Raw genomic sequence first — 22,031 nt, 5'->3', positions numbered from 1 at the left:
TTCTTATTCTATTTCACACCCATCATTTATATAGACCGCCTCCTATCAATTAAAAGGTGCCATCAGGAGGCTTAGACAAAGCTGGTTTAAAATAAATTTTTATTGCCCAGGATTTTTTTTTTTTCTTGTGTCTTGTATGTGTTTTTTTTTTTTCTTGCTTTATTTTTTAATAACTATAAACTCAAGCTTAGGGAAGCTTGCCCTTGACTTGAAAACAAAACAACAAAGCTTTTACGTCATTTGCTAATCTTATCTTGTTTTATGAGCGAGATGGTAGTCATCTCGAGAGAGTAAAATTTATACCATGAGTGATTCTGGTCTAAGCCTGGTGGCACTAAAAGGAGACAATAGCATTATTGACAAAATTATTATCTGCTGGTGGCATTTGCGGAAAAGAAGCCCTTGCAAATTTCTAAACAACAGTAAACTCTGTTAGGAAATTCTAAGTCTTACAGGCCCAAAGAGAATGAGGTTAGTAAAATGCCTCAACAGAGTTTGAATAAAATACTGGATTTGAGAGTTACTGGAGCTTGGATATGTAAAAATAGGACTGTAGGTTGGGTCATGCTTACAATGGTCTCAAGTTCAAATAAACTACTGTGACAATACACCACTTCACAGGGCGCACGTGTTCCGGGCTCCTGGCCGTCAGTAGGTGCTGGCAGAAGATGTGCTCAGTCGCTTTCCAATGTAGATGCCTAGCCCCAAAGCCAAAACATGAGAAAGGAAGAGAGATGGAATGAACACCTTAAGAAATTCCGCAGAGAAAAGGCCCCCCTTCTTCATGGCTCCGCTTTTCCTCATGCTTAACGAAACAGAACGCTTAGGGTGCCTGAAGTGGAACTCCTTCGGGGGGATGTTTTCAGGCCTACTGGACCAGTCGGACACCCAGTCTACACTTTTCTTCAAAGCATCCACTTCTCTCTCTCCTTCTACAACTTCTTCTTCTGACTGAGAGCTATGGTCCCTGCTGGTGTGCATTTCCACATCAAACATAATTTGCCCATCTTCTTGTGGGGAAGGGCTGTCACAATGAGAACTGCCTCTTGAACTACTCTGTCCTGATTCATGTTGTGCATCCAAAAGAATCTTCTCCATGTCTCCATTGTGGATAGAGGATGAGGAAGAGACGTGCTCCAGTCCCCCATTCTTCCCATTGCCTTTATCATTACCATTGCTGCTGTTCATGGGTAACTCCACCCAGGAACTGTTGAGGCCGGCTGGCGGGGGCACCGGCCGGCGACTCCCCTTCCTCGCAGTTGTTGTTGTTGTTGTGCAGGGGCGGTGGCTGCTCTACTAAGTGAGACGACATGGTCGGGCGGCTGGAGGAGCGGCGGCCGCGGCGGGACTGCCTCCGGCGCTCAAAGCAGATATGATTTCTAAAGAAATTTGTAAATGTCTGTTTTGTGCTTTGGATTTAATTAAGTTCCATTATATTCTTAGAACTCACATTGAGTTAGAGCTGGATTGGTACTTACTGATCATCTAGGCTAGTGATTCTCAAATTTGGGCATGCATTAGAATCATCTGAAAGGCTTGTGAAAACACAGATTTGAGAACCCACCCCTAGGGTTAAAAATTTTTTTTTTAATGTTTTTTATTAATATCAGAGTGAGGAAGGGAGAGGGATAGAAACATCAGTAATAAGAGAGAATCATTGATCAGTTGCCTCCTGCACACCCCCTCTTGGGAATTGAACCCATAACCCAGGGATGTGTCCTGATTGGAGTTGAACTGTGACCTTCTGGTTCATGGGTCAGTGCTCAACCACAGAGCCACACCAGCCAGGCCCAGGGTTTTAAGTCAGTGGGGCTGAGGTAGGTCCTGAGAATTTGCATTTCTAACAAGTTCCCAGATAATGTTGATGCTGCTGGTCCAGGGACCTTACTTTGAGAATCACTGATCTAATCCAACACCATTTCACAAGGACTCTGAGTCTCTGAGAGCTGAGGTGAGTTAGCCAGAGGCACAGCTAGAACCCAGGATCCTGACTTCTGTCGCAGTATTCTCACCAACCAGCAGTAGTTTTTTATATCCTACACTTCCCTGCCTTCCATGTAAAAGTTGGGAATGTTTCTGAGTTCAACATTAAAATACAATTTTGCCGTGTTCCCTTTTCTCTCTTTGTAGGATATTATTAGCTCTGAGTTTATCCATAAGCTTGAATCTCTGCTGCAAAGAGCATATCGTCTCCAAGAGGAGTTTGAAGCGACTCTGGGGGCATCAGATCCTAATTCTCTTGCTAATGATTTTGGTAAGATGGATATTTTACATGGTTTTTACTAAATGTGGTTTTATTTCTTATATTCTTGTAATCATTTAACTATATTAATATGGTTACGTATTCTTTATGAAATAGCAAAGAGCAAAAATGTCCTATCAGATTTATTGTTTTTTCTTTCAGTTTTATTTTTCAAGTGAACTTAATGGCTTTAAGATATAAATTTATGTCTTAGCTGGTGTGGCTCAGTTGGTTGGAGTGTTGTTCCATGCTCTGGAAGGTCTCAGGTTCAATTGCCAGTCAGGTTGTGTATGGGAGGCAACAGGTTGGTGTATCTCTCACCTCCATTTATTAGGTAGGATAATAAACCCCTTTCAACCCAGTGGGATCAGGTCTAAACGGGCAGTTTAACATCCCTCGAGGGGTCCCAGATTGGAGAGGGTGCAGGCTAGGCTGAGGGACACCCCCTCACACCCCATGTACGAATTTCATGCATTGGGCCTCTAGTAAATAATAAAAGATGCTCCTGTAACCTCATCACTCAGGAAATTCCAAGGATTTTAGGAGTTCTGTGTCAGGAACCTGATACATATATATATATTACGTATTATATCACAACATCACATTGAAAGTGGACAGGGTCAGAGTCAGAGATCTGAGACATGACACTTTCAAGTTACCTTAGGTCCCAAGAATCATTATTAAAAATTAAAAAAATTTTTTTTATTACAGTTGATAACAATATTATATTAGCTTTACCAAGAATTATTAAGACACTTTGTTGTTCATGCAGGTATAAATTCAACTGATTCTACTTTTCACATTTTTTTATCTTGATTGTAAAGATATCTTAGGATACTTCATGATATATCGTACTAAAATATATGTGTATTTATCTACTTAGTAATTTAGGAAAATGTAAAACACTTTTTAAAAAAGAGTTTTAATATATTGTAACTTGACATTTTATTTGGAAATATTGCCAATGCTGAGCATTTCTGCAGGTAAGATATTTGCCCTAGGTATTCATAGATGGTTTTATACTCCTTGCAAATCATCTTAGTTTTGGAAGGCACATGGGTTAGGTCTTATTGACAAAGTTAGAACCTCAGCAAAACTTATTTCACTGATTTGTAATTCAAAATATAAACAGTATAGCCTGGCCGGCATGGCTCAGTGGTTGAGAATCAATCTAGGAACCAGGAGGTCATGGTTCAACTCCTGGTCAGAGCATATGCCTGATTTCAGGCTTGATGCCCAGTGTGGGGTGTGCAGGAGGCAGTCGATTGATGATTCTCTCATCATTGATGTTTCTGTCTCTGTCTCCCTCTCCCTTCCTCTCTAAAATCAGTAAAAATATATCTTAGCCCTAGCTGGTTTGGTTCAGTGGATAGAGCATTAGCCTGTGGCCTATGACAGGCACTGACCACCGGGTGGCAGACGCTCAACACAGCAGCTGCTCTTAGGCCCCAGACCAGCTAAGGCAGGCTTGAACAAGTCAACCCCTGTCACCCAGCTGGTCACCCTGCAGAGGAAGGCAACTGGTGGTGGGGGTGGGCCCAGCGGGTACGGCTCCAGGCTGGCCAAGGCAGGTGCTGAGAACCCCCTGATTGACCCTCTGATCATTCCACAGATCAGCCCTGATTGCCAGTCAGGCCTAGGGACCCTACCCATGCACGAATTTTGTGCAATGGGCCTCTAGTATTTCAATAAAGCTATTACAAAAGAAAACAAAACAAAATTAAAAAGTAATGTTTTCTAACAGGAAAAAGAAAGCTATTAAAAATAGAGTTTTGCCCAAGCTGGTTTATCTCAGTGGATATAGCGTCAGCCTGCAGAATGAAGTGTCCCGGATTCAATTCCCATTCAGGGCATATGCCTAGGTTTTGGGCTCCTCAGTAGGGGACATGCAGGAGGCAGCCAATCAATGATTCTCTCTCATCATTGATGTTTCTATCTCTCTCCCTCTCCTTTCCTCTCCGAAATCAATAAAAAAAGAAACATAGAATATGATTCTGTTAAGCTACTTTCAAGTAAGCATATTTTTTGTGAATTTGAAACAGTGAAAAATAGCACTTAATGCTAAAAATTTTAAATAATGCTAATCCCAAAAATAATTTTTTAAAAAAAGATCAAGAAACACTTTGTTTCAAAGCTGGTAGGCCTGGTGAATTAAAAACCATGTTTATTCTAGGTGGTACCACTTTAACTGGTAACCAGAAGTACTGAGCATTCTTTGTCACTATCCTGTGAACCATTCTGTTGTGTACTAGTACGTGCATGGGAACTTCTGCACGTGGTCTTGATGACTATTTTGCTATAATTTTTACTCCTAATGTTAAATTAAGAATCTCTGGCATCTTGGCTCTAAAATCACAACCATTCTAATGTACTCCTAACCAAGCTGTCATTTGTGTTAAATTAGGAAATATTTTTGATATTTTGGAAGTAAATGAAAGTGATACCTTACTACAAAAACTTTATGTTTATAAAGCATTCTTAAAGTTGAAACCGGTTTGGCTCAGTGGATAGAGCGTCGGCCTGTGGACTGAAAGGTCCCAGGTTCGATTCCGGTCAAGGGCATGTACCTTGGCTGTGGGCACATCCCCAGGTGTACAAGAGGCAGCTGATCGATGATTCTCTCTCATCGATGTTTCTAACTCTCTATCCCTCTCTCTCCCACTCTGTAAAAAATCAATAAAAAAAATATATATATATTTTTTAAAAGCATTCTTAAAAACAGATTTTATTATAATAATTTATTATGCTTTAAAGCTATCCTTGAAAAAGAAATACAGTACTATACTTGTAATGTAGTACAACCTGTCTTTACATTTATTTCTGTAGGAAAAAAGCTTTGAAATAAGCAGTGTTTGAATTGTATTGTAAGACATAAATCCCTTGCATAAAATGTAACCACCCTGTATTCACTAATTGATCTTTCTCATGTTCTGTACTGGTATTCCCTTAACCATTCTGAATTAGTGAATAATTATTATTGGATATATTTCTATATTTGGTCTTACATACCAAAAGTTTACTTTTGGCTTAAACAATAGGTATTCTATTTATCTTATCATAAAGTGAAAGGAAGATTTGAATTATTTTTCTTATGAGACTTTAGTGTTAAATGGGAGGTGTTGAAATCACTAGAGGGCAGCACATTTTATCTACATATTTGATGCCTATGACTCATAACTGCCATTCTGTCTGCTCTAAGCCTTGGAAGTTAAATTTAGGTTACCACTCTTTTCCTGGCATGTTTTTTATACACCTGCTACTGTAACTCAGAGTGAGACAGAGCGCGGAGGTTATGCACACAGACTTGATCTAGCGTTGGTGTGAATTTCCATTAGTGTGCAAGTTCTTCTAGCTAACAGCATCTAGAAGTGTTACGTTTAATTGTAGTTTCTGTTTTTCAGTGAATTGTTAAATTGCAGTTGTTAATTTATAATTTTGTTATTGTAGTTTTTGAAGGCTCAACCAAAAAAATTCCAATATGATTTCAGTTATAAACAATATGCTCAGTGGTTAAAGAATGTGTGGCATTAGAATTAAACAAACATAGGTTGAAATTCTGTCTCTATCACTCTTATTAGCTATGAAACCTAAGCAAGCCTTGACCTCTCTTAGACTTGGCTTCTTTTGCTATAAGATGCAGCAGTATATTAGGATCAACTTTATAGAATTATGAAGATTAAATGAGATAATGTGTGTCATATTTTAGTACTGGCACATAGTAAACACTTGTTCTCTATTTATATTGCAGTTATATTCTAGAATTTCTATAAGGCCTGTTCTAAGATTATTTTTAAATTGCATGATTATATAATAAGTAGATGGATATCACATGTTCATAATTTATTTTATAGTGATATTACTCAATTATATTCTCTAGACAACATTCATTTTTCTGGGAATTTATTGATTTTTCTCATAGTATAGTAGTAACAAATTTGCATTTCCTGAAACAAGGTATTTAAGCCATGTTTAAAATTATTTATTCAAGAAAGTAAATTGTATGCATGTTATAAATCCACTTTTTCTCTGTGTTAGAAAAGAAAACCACCATCTGAAGGACTGATACTTTGCAAAAGTATATATCCTATATGTAGCTAAAACTATTATCTTTCCTTAATTCCTAATCTTGCCACATGGAGAGAAGGGGGAAAATGATAATGGGTATACTCCTTGCCAGCACATCCAATTATTTAGCAAATTATGTTGATTCTGCCTCCATAATATAGCTCTCATTCATTGTCTTTCCTCTGCAACCTCATTATGTTTTGCTTGGATTGAATAACTTCCTAAATGGGTTCCTGCCTCCAGTCACTCCCCACTGGTACATCCATACCTTGCTTTGGAGTTACCTTTTTTGTACAGAGCTCTCATCTTATCGCTACAGGTTCTTAAACCACTTTTCTGACCTATTTGTTATACTTTTTCCATATAACCCAGCCATTTGAATAGGTCTTTTCCAGAAGTAAAATTCTCTAAGATTTTAGTTATATAACCAACTTCAGGTTTTTAGTAAATTTTTCTTGTTTTTCATTTTTACATTCTTTTGCTGTTTCATTGCGCAATTCAGCATGCTTTGAAACATTTTTTTCGGATAGAACACACTCTCTTTGAAGTTACTTCCTCAGTGTACCCTTTGATTTTCAAGCCAGAGGAAAGCGCTCATACATTTCTCTGCTCCATAATAATGCTATTTTTGGTCTTATGGGTATCATTTAAAGATTCATCAGTCTTTCTGGGTTCTGAATAAATTGAGAATACAAAAAGACCCAGATATTGATTATAAAATAGTATTAACTTCATTTTGAATCTTATTTATTTTTTATTTTTTGCTAATGTCTGTGTTAGACAATGTATTAAGGCTTGCTACACTTTCTCCCTTGCCCTAAAAGAAATTGTTTGGAGAAGTGGAGAGAATGCGGAGCAAATTCTTAGTGCACTTACCTGGCCAGCTACATTAGGATTTCCTGCCTGCTTTATAAGCCCAGCTAGCATTTGTCCAGCTCAGGAGAGGGAGGTCCAGCACAACAGTGATAGACCTTTTTTTAGAAGACAAGAAAAGGAGAGAAAGAGATGCTGTGCACACCAAGAACCATGTAGCGAACGCTGCTATAGGTATGGAATTGATGGGTTATCAGTTATTCTCTAGCTTTAGCAGAGAGCACCAAACTTCTCTCCAAAGTATTTGTACCAATTTAAACTTCCACCAGCGGTGTCTGAGAGTTCCTTCTCATATCTTCATTTTGTTTAACATCTCTCTGGTTGTACCAAGATTTTTTTTTTTATATATATTTTATTGATTTTGTACAGAGAGGAAGGGAGAGAGATAGAGAGTTAGAAACATCGATGAGAGAGAGTCATCGACAGCTGCCTCTTGCACACCCCCTACTGGAGATGTGCCCGCAACCAAGGTACATGCCCTTGACCGGAATCGAACCCGGGACCTTTCAGTCCCCAAGCCGACGCTCTATCCATTGAGCCAAACCGGTTTCGGCTGTACCAAGATTTTTTTTAAAAAAATATATATTTTATTGATTTTCCACAGAGAGGAAGGGAGAGGGATAGAGAGCTAGAAATGTCGATGAGAGAGAAACATCGACCAGCTGCCTCCTGCGCACCCCCCACCGGGGATGTGCCCGCAACCAACGTACATGCCCCTGACCGGAATCGAACCTGGGACCTTTCAGTCCCCAAGCCGACGCTCTATCCATTGAGCCAAACCGGTTTCAGCTGTACCAAGATTTTTAATTTTAATGTTGCCACATTTATCAATCTTTCCTGTAAGGTTTGTGCTTTTTGTATATTGTTTAGAAGGTATAAAGAGAATTCTTTTGTATTTTCTTTAGAAAGTTTTGCTTTTCATATTCAGATTTTTGATCTTCCAGGAGCTGTTTTGTTTTGTTTTTTTAAATGTATATTATGATGACTAATTTTTTTAAAAAACATTTAGATAACTGGTTGCCTCTGCTCTACTCATTGAATAATATATCTTAGTCTCATTGATTTGAAATGCCCTGGTCATATGCCAGGTTGTCTTATATGTGCATCTGTAGTCTGTTTGTTCCTGCATTGGCTTCACAGTGTCTTAATTACTGTCACTTTATATAGTTCTATGAGTCTTGACACCTGGCAGGGTGAGTCCATTCATTGCGTTCCTTTTAAAGAATTGCCTTGGCTCTTCTTTGCCCTTGCTTTTCCAGGTGAAGTTTAGGAGAGTTTGCCAAGTGTCATGACTATCCCTCCTGGGATTTTGATTATTACATTGCATTTATAGGTCAGCTTGTGGGAGAATTTAGATTAATGTTTCTATCCATGATTATGGTGTGGTTCTTCATTTACTTAAATCTGTTATGTCTTTCATAATTTTAAATAATTTTCTCCATGGAAGTCTTATGTATTTTTATTCCTGGGTCCCTTATAGTTTTGTTAACATGGTATCATTTTAAAATTTACATTTTGTAATTTTTGTTGCTGCTATCTAAAATGTTGAGATTTGCATTTAAATATTATCAGCAACCCTTCTGATTGCCTATTAGTTATGCCACCAGTAATTTATCATAGGTTCTTTTGGAATTTTTGTCTAGACCACATATTTGTGGATGATAACATGTTTATTGTTTATTTCTTTTTTTTTTTTTTTTTTTTAATATATTTTATTGATTTTACACAGAGAGGAACTGAGAGGGACAGAGAGTTAGAAACGTCGATGAGAGAGAGTCATCGACAGCTGCCTCTTGCACACCCCCCACTGGGGATGTGCCCGCAACCAAGGTACATGCCCTTGACCGGAATCGAACCCGGGACCTTTCAGTCCGCAGGCCGACGCTCTATCCACTGAGCCAAACCAGTCCCGGCTTATTGTTTATTTCTTTTCTAACCCTTATGCTTCCTCACCAGCACCTCCACCCCCACTGACACTGTGTACTTTACCTGTGATAAGTGAGGGCTAAAACCCTGTCTGTAGGTTACTTCTGCTCTGATTGGCCAGTTACAACTTACTTTTTTTTTTTTTTAATATATTTTATTGATTCTTTACAGAGAGGAGGAGAGAGGGATAGGGAGCTAGAAACGTTGATGAGAAAGAAACATCGACCAGTTGCCTCTTGCACACCACCTACTGGGGATGTGCCCGCAACCAATGTACATGCCCTTGGGACCTTTCAGTCCACAGACCGACGCTCTACCACTGAGCCAAACCGGTTTCGGCGTAACTTACTCTTTTGAAGCAGTTAGAAAGCAATATAGGTTGGTATATACCTCTTAAAACTCAGTGCTCAAGGTCCCTCCACAAAGTAGATCCTTCTTTTAACGTTTCCTTCCCACCTCCATTCTTTCCTCTACTTCCTACCTGAAGTGCCTGCAGCCTGTTTAAGGAGCCTAAGAACTTAAAAGTCACATCTGTTTTGGGACATGAGGTTAACCTTTGGTTATCTACTGCTATTTTTTGCTGAAATATATGAATATCTTTGACTTCTTATAATTCACATGGAGATTCGTATATCATAGGTATCAGGCAAGAAGAAGAAAGGTACAGTACTGTTTTCTGCATCATTACATTATTTTTCATTTTAAGTAAATAATTTTGTGTATTTTGAAAAGTGGCGATGGATGGGAGATTCACAAATGTTTGTTTTTGCATTTTGATTCAGTAAACATGTATGGTATATATGTAATTTTTGTACATATCAAGTATTGCACAATAGAAGTACATTTATCTTTCATATTAAATAGAAATTTGTGTTATCTGAGTTGTTTTGGTAAAAATTAGACTCTAGTTAGTTATAAACACTAGTGAGAGATAGGCAGAAAATGGATTAAAACCTAACACCAAGGAATGATTTATACTCTAGAAGAATTCTATTATCATTATATCATGTAGGGTATGCATTATTACATGGTTTGATAGTTTACTTCAATATTAGTACATTCAGAAATTAAGATTATCCTTTACTCTTTTGTTTAGGCTATGAGGGCAGGACGAAATTGCTTAATTTAATACCAGTGTAAAAACTAACCTGATTAACAACAAATGAAGCTTGCTCACAGTTTCATTGGGGACATTATTTAGTTGCTATGGTTTTCAGGGGTCTTCAAACTACGGCCCGCGGGCCACATGCGGCCCGCAGAGGAGTCTGATCCGGCCCGCCAGGTTTTTTGGGCAGTGAGCGCAGCCGAGGTGTTACAGTAGGAATTAGTAGTTCATATAGTCCGGCCCTCCAGCTCTCTGAGGGACCGTGATCTGGCCCCCACTTTAAAAAGTTTGAGGACCCCTGGTTTATATGAATAAAGTTCAGGCTTATTAATCTGCACTCTCATTAGATTTCTTCTAAAATTAATTGGGCTTCATTGTTTATGTGCTTATATTTTCTATAAAGAGAGTAGTATGTATTTGCAACAGCAGTATTAGCAAGAAATTCTTTAAGGCATAACTTTAATAAATGTTGTTTTTTTGGCTGAAGCAAAGGACTCTGAAATTCTTTCATACTGATGTGTAGGAACAAATTTAGCCCTTAAAAACAAACCAGGAATGTTCATAGCTTAACAACATTGCTTTGCATATTTCAGATATGGTTTTAGGCCTCTTTATGGCATTTTTTTTTTTTTTTTTTTTTAACAGACTGAACTCACAGACTCTTGGGTCTGTATTACTTAGCAAACATTTGATTGCCTAGTATATATCAAACATGGCATAAGACACTGGAGACAAGGGTGGAAAATATTTCATCCTTGCTTTTAGGCAATACACTATTTGGAGATAGTAAATAAATATATAGCTCAGTAGATTTAATGTTATAATAATGTGTTTAGAAAGTACTATGGAAACATCAAGGAAAAGCGTATGATTATTCATGGGGCTCAAGGAAGGCTTCACAGGTGTGACACTTGAAGAAAGAAGGTCCACCAGGAAGATGATGGAGAAAAAGCCATTCCAAGCAGAGAGAACCACATGACGGTATATAACAGCCTGTTTAGGGAACTATCAGTCATTCTGATATCAAATGAAATGGGGTCCTCTTCCCCACTGGGTGCTGCTGGGGTGGACATCTTATGATATCCCCCAAAAAAGAATTTTGTAGACTTGAATGGGAGAATTAGTGATTTTTATTTGCATGAAATTAAATCCCTGCATTTCTAAAGTCCCATTTCCCTTAGTTCAGTCATAAAAGACACATAGCTGGGTTTCAGGAGAGCTAGAAGCAAAGGCAGGGTCCAGAGTTCCCCTTCCATGTTGGAGACAGGTCCAGTACAGCATCAGGCTAGTTACAGTCCATTTGTCCATTGTGTTTGGGGTCCACATGGCTGTGGGTCACACAGGAGAGTGTCAGGAAGCCAAGTGTGAGCCATGAGCCAAGTGTGCCAAGAGGAACCTAGAGAGTCAAGATACAGGGGTCTTCAAACTACGGCCCGCGGGCCACATGCAGCCCCCAGGGGAGTCTGATCCTGCCCGCCAGGTTTTTTGGGCAGTGAGCGCAGCCAAAGTGTTACAGTTGGAATTAGTAGTTCATATAGTCCGGCCCTTCAGCTCTCTGAGGGACCGTGATCTGGCCCCCACTTTAAAAAGTTTGAGGACCCCTGGAAGAGAGCAAGCTTCTTTGTTTAGGGGTTAAGTATCCCAAATTTTGTGGACTTGCAGTGGCCATGCCCATTCTGCCCAACCTTCTATCCCAGGTGTGATTGACAGGCAGATATCTTCCCTGTCATCTCAGCTTTACTGGGCATGTGTGTATCTCCCCTTCGTGCAGTCCCCTTCCCCCAGTGTTATGCGGGAATGTGCCTGTGCCTGGCTTTCCCTCTGCTCCTTTCCTGTTATTAACAACTAGCTAATTACAACGGTATCAGTTTTACATGGCTTGGGAACACAATATATGTAGATGTAGGAGAGTAATGGGAAAGAAATCTAGAAAGATGGGCAGGAGCTAAATCATGACGGTCCTTGTTTTGTACCTTTAGACAAAAGGGAGCTACTGAGAACTCTAAGAAGTCATAATCAAATTTATGTGTTTGCAGGAGATTGTGGAAGGGTTGACCAGTGCAGTTTAAATATTTTACCCATATTTTACTCCTGCTTTTTTATGCGGAGAATTTCATTGAGATAGTGAGACATCTTCTGAGGGAAGATCAGAGATTTTTCCAGCCTAGAACTTCACAAATTCTCTGGCAGAGAATAGGAAAAGCTGTAAAGGAGGCCCTCCTGACCGCGGGAGAGACGTTATTCTTTTTTGGTAAGCAGCCAGGTAGAACATTTATTAATATTGGAAGAGCTTGGCAGCCAGAGCAAATACCTCAACTATCATCTTGAGTCAGACGTCAGACAGCCCCAAGTTGACGCTCTCAGACCTTGTCCTTTGCCTTTTGTGCACAATCACCGCGGTCAGAGAATGAACTCCCCGAGGGTTTATTTTTAGGGAGTGACATGAATTATAGGCTTAACTTGTATACTCAGACCTCTAAATATACACAGGGCAAATTGTAGAACCTACGAGAAACTTGGCCTGGTAAATTTCCTTTTATGCACTAACGCATATAATCTTAATTTCAAAGTACTTAATAATACTACAGAGTGAAGTCTAACTGGCATTACATGCAAGTCAAAATAGGTGCAGAGATGAGAGCAGTCTCAAAATTGCCAGGGTGTTAGGAATAAGATAAAAGCCTGCTGCTTGCCTTTGCCTCTTTTGTATTTAAGTTACATTTTACCAACTTGGATTTTTAAGTCTAGGACCTTCACCCCCCCCCCCCCCACAAGGCCTTTGTGTGTGATTTAGAAAAAAGCCCAGAATATGGGCTGGATATCTGATGCCACGTGTCACCGTGGTCAGGGGCCTCTGTGTAGCGTACCAGTGACCCACTGTTCCGACTACAACTGCAGACTTAACCTTGATTACTTTTTGGTACATTTTGGGTTATCCGTCACTTCTTTCTTCTTCTTCTAAAAAAAAAAAAAAAAAAGTAGAAAATGCTATTGGTCTTTTTTCTTTCCTTTTGTTACTCATTTTGCATTGGCAGCTGTATTTCCCAGTTAGGAATCATAGTTGTTTTGTTGGCCAATTGTGGCATATAGGAAGTTGTGATAAAATATGGAAAGTTGCCCTAGCCGTTGCTCAGTGGTTAGAGTGTTGGCCCAAGGACTGAAGGGTCTTGGGTTTGATTCTCGGTCATGGGCAAGATCCTCGGTTGCATGCTTGATACCTGGCCCTGGCCAGAGTGAATCGGGGAGGCAACCAACCAGTGTGTCTCTCTCGCATCAATGTTTCTCTTTCTCTCTCTCTGTAAAAATCAATAGGAAAAATATCCTCAGGTGAGGATTAAAAAAATTATAACTTATGGAAGGCTCCTTTTGGGTAGTGTCATAGTAGCTGGCTGTTTTTGTATATGTATTATTTCACATGGGCAAAACTGTGTAAGTCATAACACATCAAGAACTGACAACTTTTTCTTTTATTTCTTTGTTAGTCCTTTCAATGTCAAGGTACATCGAGAGGAGAATCAAGAAAATAGATCTTAGCTTTTTCATCTGAAATTGTGTTGTTTTTTATTTTTATGTTCAACTTTTTTTCTCTCTGTCTCAAACTTTACTATAGCATTTTAAAACAAATGGGAATAAAAAGTAAGCACAACAGGGGTGGACAGATAGTCATACAAGGCACATAAAGAGCAGCAGTAGTTTCCTAGATTTGTTAATTATTTTAACATTATAGCAGACTGTTGGGAAATTGCTTATCTTCTTGGCAGAGGGAACTTTTCCATTTTTAATAAGACCATAGAAAAGACAAGATTCCAAATCAGATTTAAATTGCCAAAAATCATCTGGAGAATAGCTGCTGACAAAGAAGTCGGATATTGAGACATTTGGCAGGCTTCCTCCGCTTGCTGGCGTTACAAAACCCACAGGGGACAGCCTCGATTTTAAAAGAGGAGTGGCATCCTTGGAATCTCCGCTAGAATCTGCTGAGGTTAAAATAGACCTGATGCCTTCTAAGCGACAGAAAATAGAATGTGCCTAGTGATGGCCAAAGCGGGGCATGCAGAAAGCCCTCTTGCACTGGTTTAAAGGAACAGGACTAGGCCTGAAGCGCCAGGGCTCAAGGGTCTTCTAGGTGTTTTTTTTTTTTTTTTTTGTATGTGTGTGTGTGTGTGTGTTTTTAACTTTCAGGCAAATTCTGCTTTGGAAAAAACTTAAGTAATATGTGAATTAGGAAATTGTGAAAGAAGGAGGAAGGCTTGATTCCAGTCAGATTTTTGGCCTAAAATATATAACTGTTTAGTTAAAAGTAAACATGCTTTCAATGTTCTTCCAAAGAAAAACATAGTTTATGTCTAGGATGAATGTTTTAAAGGTTCTGGGTATCGGACACAGGTAAGTGTTTTAAAAATTTTTTAGATTTACGATTTTAAAAGTTTAGGGGGGAAAAAAGAGCTACCTTGCCAAGTGTCAGTGTGGTAACTCATGGCACATTTTTCATATTTAATCACCCAATTATGTGAAAAGCTCTTTTTAGGCAATTGAATGTTAATGATGAGTCGTTAAGGGACTAATGGTGCATATTTTAGGTTTGGAAGATGGTGTCATAAGTTTAATTAATTTAGATCTGGCTATTAGAAACAGAAGAATTTTAACAGGGCTCTGAAAACAAGTTAAAGTCGTGCAGCAGGCAAAATGAGCCAGAGGAAATATTATATATGAGAGGCTTTTTAAATTAGGGATTTCCATGACTTGGGGATGGTCAGTTTATAATAAGTTTTCTCTTTTTGTTTATATGAACAAATATTTAAGTGTTTACAACGTGTTCCAAACTTGATTGAGAACTGAAGGAACCATCAGGAAAAACAAAAATTAAAGAAAAAGAAAATAAAGAGAAAATTTGAAAAAGTACATCCACTTAAGTTGTGTGAGTCCATTAGGACAGACAAGTTGTATATTCAGGCAATAGTTAAATAAATATTCAGATAGAATATTAAATGGTACATACTTACCTTTTGCATAAGACTATGAATAGCTAACACGTATTGAATACTTATTTTACATATATTAACTTGTTTAATCCTCACACAACTTTATGTGAGGTAGATTGCTCCCTTCTCCCCTTCCCCCCCTACCCCCATTTTATAAACAGGAACACTGAGGAACAGAGGAGATAAGAAACTTACCCAAGGTTACACAGCTAATAAAGAGTAGTCAGAATCTGAATCTAACCTGTATGGGCCCAGACCCATGATTGAACACTTTGGCTGTATTGCCTCACATAGAATAAAACAGCTAATTTTTGGAGGATACTTACTGAGGATAGTACTTAAGCTGCAAATTATAAAGCAGTATGTATTCTTGGGTAGCATGGGGTGAAGGATCAGAAGCAGAGAAATTTGTATTTTGGAAAAGATGCAGGAAGAACCAAAAGCTTGAGTAAAGGATGCAAATGTCAATGAGACTACTAGTGAAAAATTATTTAGCACTTACTGTGTAGCAAGGACTGTGCCTACACAAGTCTCCCATTTAATCCTGTGACAACTCAGTGAAATCAATATTGCTATCCTCAGTTTACCCAGATAGTAAACAACAAAGCTAGGATCGGAATCCAAATGCTTGCTGGCTGACTCCAAAGCCCAAACTTTTAACCATTGCATTTATCTGTGGTAAGTGGGGGTGTAATAAATTTACTCAGATAAAGCTGAGAAGTCTTTCAGTAATTAATAGAAAACAAAATTGTATAGGTAGGTTGGACTGAGATTATGGAAAGCTTTGAAAACCAGATAAGGAGCCATTGAAGATTTTGATTAGGAAATGACCTTTATTGTTCTAGTTATTATAAGACATTCTTGTATATAATTAGGCTAGTCTATTTAGCAGTTACCTATATTAAATGAAATAAATAGTTTGTGAAAGCATTTAGCAGGAAGTCTAGGGAACATAGTAGTCACTCAAAAAATATGAGTTGAATCTAAATCCGCTAAAGAATTTGTAAATTCTTTGCACTGAAGATAAGATTTGAGAAAGGAATGCTCTAATAGTGCTGAATAATAGAAATGCAACTTTAAATTTCTAGTAGTTACGTGAAATAGTAAAACGGAAGTAGTGAAATTAATTTTAATAACATATTAATAACATTTTCTTAAGCTTAGTGTTTATTAATAAGAGATTTTATATCTTTTGGTACAAAGATTTCAAAATCTATTTTGTTTTTTACACTTATAGCACATCTCAATTCTGTCAGCCACATTTTATGTGCTTGATAGACATGTGGCTAGCAGCTACCATATTGGACACCATAATTCCATAGTTTCATAGAATGGAATCTGGTGTCAGATGACTTGGTTTTGAATCCTGCCATTCCATTTCTTAACTGTATTGATATGGACCAGTTACTTATAACCTTTCTGTACCTTAGGTTCTTTAATATATAAAATGGAAAAAAATATATATCACCTACCTCAAAGGATTATTGTGAGAATTATGAAACAATATATGTAAAGCATGTAACTTGGTTTCTGGCAAGTAATAAATGCAAAATAAGTGTTGATTAATCTCCTCACACTTTTATTATTGTTAAATAGCAAGCGTCTCTTATTTTCCATGTCTTTCTTCTGCAAATGATTGATTATCCTCGCCCAAACATTTAAAATTCTAAACCAATCACTAAATAGCAAAGAAAGATTGATGAGCTAGGAGAAAAAAGGTTGTGAGTGATATATGTGTGGCACTAGCTTCCACTATTACTACCGGTATTTCCCTATAGGGTGCAGGTAATATTTTCAATTTGTTGTACTTAACAGACTCATCAGATCTTTTCACTTTGAACCTAGCATCATTATAGATGCTCCCTCTACCAGGGAATACTATCATGTCTAATAGTAATTTGCAGCTTTACTATCAACATTGAAATACAGAAAGTATTTATTTGTCTTTTCTGTTTTCAGCCATTTGGGGTCAAAATGTATAGATTTATTGTTTTCTTTCCTTCTAAACCCTAGAGGAAAGTGCACAAAATGAAAAAATACAGTGATTTATAACACCCTCGTGTAACTATCATATAAGTAAAAAAATAAAACATTGTCAAATTCTCAAAAAGTCCCCTTGTTTACCCCCTCGCCCATCAATATTTGTTCCAAATTAACCATTGGTATTTTGATAATGCTGATTACTTCATGGCTTTTAAAATAATCTTATCAACTAAGTGTGTAGCCTGTTTAGTTTTGCCTGTTTTTGAATTTTTTAAAAAAAAATCCTCACTCAAGGATATGTTTTTATTAATTAATTAATTTTTTTTTTTTTTGAGAGAGAGAGAGAGGAAAGGAGGGGGAGAGAGAGAAAAAAACATTAATGTGAGAGAGAAACATTGATCGGTTGCCTCCTGTAGTCACCTGGACTTGGAATTGAACCTGCAACCTTGGTATGTGTCCTGACTGGGATTTGAACCCACAACCCTTGGGTGCATGAGACAACACTCTAACCAACTGAACTATACTGGCCTGGGCTGTTTTTGAATTTTAATGTGAATGAAATGCATGTAATTCTTCACTCAACATGTTGTGAGATTCATCCATATTCTTGCATTTAGCAGCAATTCATTCACTTTTATTGTTGTATGGTATTTCATTGTATGAATGTAGCTCAGTTTGTGTGTTCTATGGTATATGGACATTGGTTTGTTTTGTTTTGTTTTTTCCATTTTGGAGCTGTTATAAATGTTGTTAGGAACATTCTTATGCACATAAGCATGCATTTCTATAAAACACACCAAGGATAGAATTGCTAGGTCATAGAGAAAGCAGCCTTGAACTTTAATAGATAATGCCAAAATTTCAACATGGTTCTACCAATTGACATTTCACCAGTAGTGTGTGAGAATTTCCATTGCTATACATCCTTAACAAAAAAAAAATTTCTAGTTCAATAATTCTGGTAGTTGTGTAATGATATCTAATTGTGACTTTAACATTTTTTTTCTGCTAAGATAAATTTGGTAGGAAAATATTTCTGAAATATTAACTATGGTTTCCAATTTTCTGTGCTGTCCTTGTCTTTCAGTACTACAATCAAGAGTTGATACTTTTTAGAAAGAGTAATATAAAATATTTTTAAATTATATTTTTCAATTACAGTTTATATGCAATATTATTTTGTATTAGTTTCAAAAGTTATTTTACATTTTAATTGGATGCATGAAAGCAGTTAGTTTGAGATACTGTCCAATATTCTTTCTTTATACTTTTTATTGGCTTGTGCGAAAAACAGCTGTATTATTTCTAGTCATAATTACTGCTTTAAGCTGCCATTCCAAGAATCATAATAAGTACTGAGATGAGAGGTATGGTCTGTGGTTTACAAAGTTGGATTTAATGAATAAATCTTTCCAGTTCCTCTGAGCCATTTTTTTTCTTGTTAGATTAAAAAAAAAAAAAAGTACAAACATTATAACTGATCTGGATGACATTGAGTGGCTGGTTTCTGTTGAGTGAAGTAAAACAGACTTTTAACAGCTTGTGGGTAATGTCTGAAAGGTAAAGTGACATGAGATAAATGTTTGTGTTTCATTCTGAAAATAGCAAAAGGCATATGGAACCAAGATTTAACTTAATTGACTAGTAATATAATCCTGCTTTAAAAGTGCTTTGGAAAAAAAAAATTGTACTGTGATTTCTTTTTGCACAATTAATACTAACAATGGAAAAATAATTAAGAAGATAAAGATTTGAAAGTTGTAAATGCCAATTCAGTTTTATAAATAATTGATCTGTTTGTGTGTGCATTTTAAAAATTCATATGCACTAAAAGAGAATAATTGAAAACTTTCTGGATAAAATTGTGTTTCTAAAAATACCAAATTTAGTCCTGGATTCTGTGGCTCAGTTGGTTGAGCATTGTCTCATGCAATGAGAGGTCACTGGTTCGATTCCCGGTCAGGGCACGTGTCTGGTTTGCAGGCTCAGTCCCCAGTAGGGGATGTGCAGGAAGCAGCCCATCAATGTTTCTTTCTCTCTCTCCCTCTCCTTTCCTCTCTCTTTCTAAAAAATCAATAAAAAACAATCACAAAATAAAACTACCAAATTTGATGGAAAATTTAAATTTCTAATAGAATATGTATACTTAAAAATAGAATGGTTTAACCTCAGACTTTGGTTCATTATATAGTCATTTAATAGTAGGATTTTAAGCTGACAAGTTAGATATTTTAAAAGGATTGATGTAAACTTCATTTGAAAACAATTATAATTTAAAGTTAGAAGATAAATGGTTGAAATGTTAAGTATGGTCTCACCAAATGTAGAGTAGTGTTAACATAAAAACATTCAAACCTAGAAGGAATTTTTGTGAATTTACTTGAGCCAAACTATCAACATTTGCCAGGAAGCAGAATCTCCACGGGTTGGGATGATGCTTCGGAGAATGGCCGTTTTTTACCTTGTTTTATACATTACAACCAAAGGAGGAGGCATAGGTGTGTTACTTGAAATCCATTTGGTGACAGCGTAGAGAGGCAGGGGAAAGCAAAGGGAGGAAACCTCTGGGATTGGATAACTAGTAAAATGATAGACACATACTTCTTGCTTTTAGTTAAAGTTTAATCTCAGACCATCCTTTGTGGTTACTTTAGGTCTTTGAATTTGCAAGACTGCCATGTAGGCCTTCCCTGAGCTTGTCAGGTTAGCATGTGGCCCCTTTCATCCACAGTAGCAGAAAAATATGCTATGTGCATGGTTATTTTTGATACTTAATAGGAATCAACCTTGTGCCAATTAAGGTTTATTTGCTTTTTCAGATTGGCTTAGAACTTGGAATATAAATTGATTGCAAAACTTTAGTTTAAACTGAATTAATGGTTTGGATTTCTAAAAACTTTACACTTCCTGTGTATAATCACAAAATGTCTGTGTTTTCTGGTAGTTGGGTAAAGGTAATGAATTTTATTTTAGGAAAAATGATTGAATACAAATTTGAATAAATGAAAGCCAAAGAGAGTTCTGGTTTCTTTTTAAAGAAGATAAAGTTTCTGACAAAATTAACAGGTTGAGAATAAAAATAAGAAAAATCTACATGTACTTTGTTTTCTTTTTCATACTTGTGATAAATTTTGAAGCATATCATTTATTTGCTAGTCTTGTCACATCTGTAAGGAAGTACAATATTCTTTTAAAATTTAATGTTAACAGATTCCTGATGATAGTATGTGAAGATGTTGGCATCCACATTCCCAATGTTCTGTATTGCTAATAGGTAGCCTGTCAAGACATTGACTATTTGGAAATATATTTAAACTTTCCAGCCCTTTAAAATCATTGACCCTCAGGTAAGCACAGTAAGTGTGAGGGATCTAGATCTATCTCATCATTTTTGGCCTTTTAGTGTTTTCAAGTGGCCTTAAAGAGCAAGAGAACTCAGAGATATCTTTTAGGAATTGTTATAATTAATCAGCTTATCACAACCTATAGGACAGGCAACATTTTATGTTAATATTCTTTTAATTTGAATGAACCTTCATTCTAACTTGTTGTGTTTCAAACTGTCTTTGATATATGCTGATTATACCATGTAGATTATCCAACTTCAGTTCTTATATACCATCTTAATTTATTATATATTAAAAAAGTTTTAATCCACAGTTAAGTTTAATTCCTTGTTAAAGCAAAAAGGTCAACTTTATAGCACTTTGTTCTCTGCTTTGTAGTGTTTCAGAATCAGTTAAACAGTGAATCGACTTTGAGAGTCTTTTCAGATTATGTTCCATTGATTTGTATTGTTTTCCTTTTCAAACTTAAAAAAAAAAATATTGGCCAAGTTTTTTGTTTGTTTGTTTTATTATTGATTTCAGGGAAGGGAGAGGAAGAGAGAGAGAAACATCAATGATGAGAGCGAATCATTGACCAGCTGCCTCACTACTGGGTACTTAGCCTGAAATCCAGGCATGTGCCCCGACCAGGAATCGAACTGTGACCTCCTAGTTCAGTGGTCGACAAACTCAGTAGTCAACAGAGCCAAATATCAACAGTACATTGATTGAAATTTCTTTTGACAGCCAAAATTTTTAAACTTAAACTATATATGGGTAGGTACATTGTTATTAACTTAATTGGGGTACTCCTAAGCTGGCCTTTGCCAAAAACTCAAGGGACCAAAGAGCAGCATGTGGCTTGTGAGCCACAGTTTGCCGACCACTGTCCTAGTTCATGGCTTGACACTCAACCACTGAGCCACACTGGTTGGGCTGTATTATTTTCCTTTTAGACCCCAATAGTCTATCAAAAGAAAAGCTGGAGTAAATAAAGAAAAGAAAAACCAACGGTGGGGTATAAAATATGATAGTGACACGGAATATCAGTTTCTAAACCTTTCATCTTTTACTTTTAAGATAAAGATACAGATATTACCGTGAGGGGGAATGTGGACGACTGTGGCCTTCGAGACACCTTGAGCGTTGCTTCAACCGATTCCTTTGCTTCAGCAGCAGAGGTAGGTCATGTGTGTTCCTAATGAGGATTCACGTCCTTTGTCAGCTGGAGAGTACAGTTTGCCATTGTGCTGTAATTCAGTTCAGTAGCCACTTATTTAGCACGTGGTAGATACTAGGATACAAAGATGAAAATAGCACGAGTGAAAGTTCTCACAGGAGCTCATAATCTCTGTACAGAGGTGGACATGTAAACGCATCCTTTGAATAGGCACTTTTATATACTATGGATTATGGAAAGCCGTTGACCTTATATCAAGATTCTTAAAATAGTTAAGATTTTTTATCTCAGAAATCATATTTCTAAAGTGATTAGATGCAAAGATTTATATATAAAAACATTCACTTTG

The 22,031-nt window shown here is 37.1% G+C and overlaps 2 protein-coding genes across 3 annotated transcripts in view; one reads left to right on the top strand and one right to left on the bottom strand.

Annotated features, from left to right (window-relative positions):
* The window catches only part of MIGA1 (mitoguardin 1), an 83,850-nt gene that overhangs the window by 28,029 nt on the left and 33,790 nt on the right, over nucleotides 1–22,031 (top strand). For both annotated transcript variants that reach the window (XM_084872173.1, XM_084872172.1), the window contains exons 7-8: nucleotides 2,131–2,254; nucleotides 21,583–21,683. In XM_084872173.1, coding sequence (XP_084728299.1) covers nucleotides 2,131–2,254; nucleotides 21,583–21,683 — 225 coding nt within the window. The remainder of the gene's footprint in view (nucleotides 1–2,130; nucleotides 2,255–21,582; nucleotides 21,684–22,031) is intronic.
* On the bottom strand, nucleotides 83–1,379 carry LOC311616614 (BCL2/adenovirus E1B 19 kDa protein-interacting protein 3-like). Its single transcript, XM_084872198.1, is given in 2 exon segments — nucleotides 83–1,233; nucleotides 1,235–1,379. Coding segments are annotated over 2 exon segments (663 nt in total). The 5' UTR covers nucleotides 1,313–1,379; the 3' UTR covers nucleotides 83–648.

The sequence above is a fragment of the Pipistrellus hanaki genome (genome assembly GCF_964339955.1).
Source record: "Pipistrellus hanaki genome assembly, chromosome: 2".
Classification (NCBI taxonomy): Eukaryota; Metazoa; Chordata; class Mammalia; order Chiroptera; family Vespertilionidae; genus Pipistrellus; species Pipistrellus hanaki.
The sequence above is the reverse complement of the archived record's forward strand: the minus strand, read 5'-3'. Positions and strand labels throughout refer to the sequence as shown.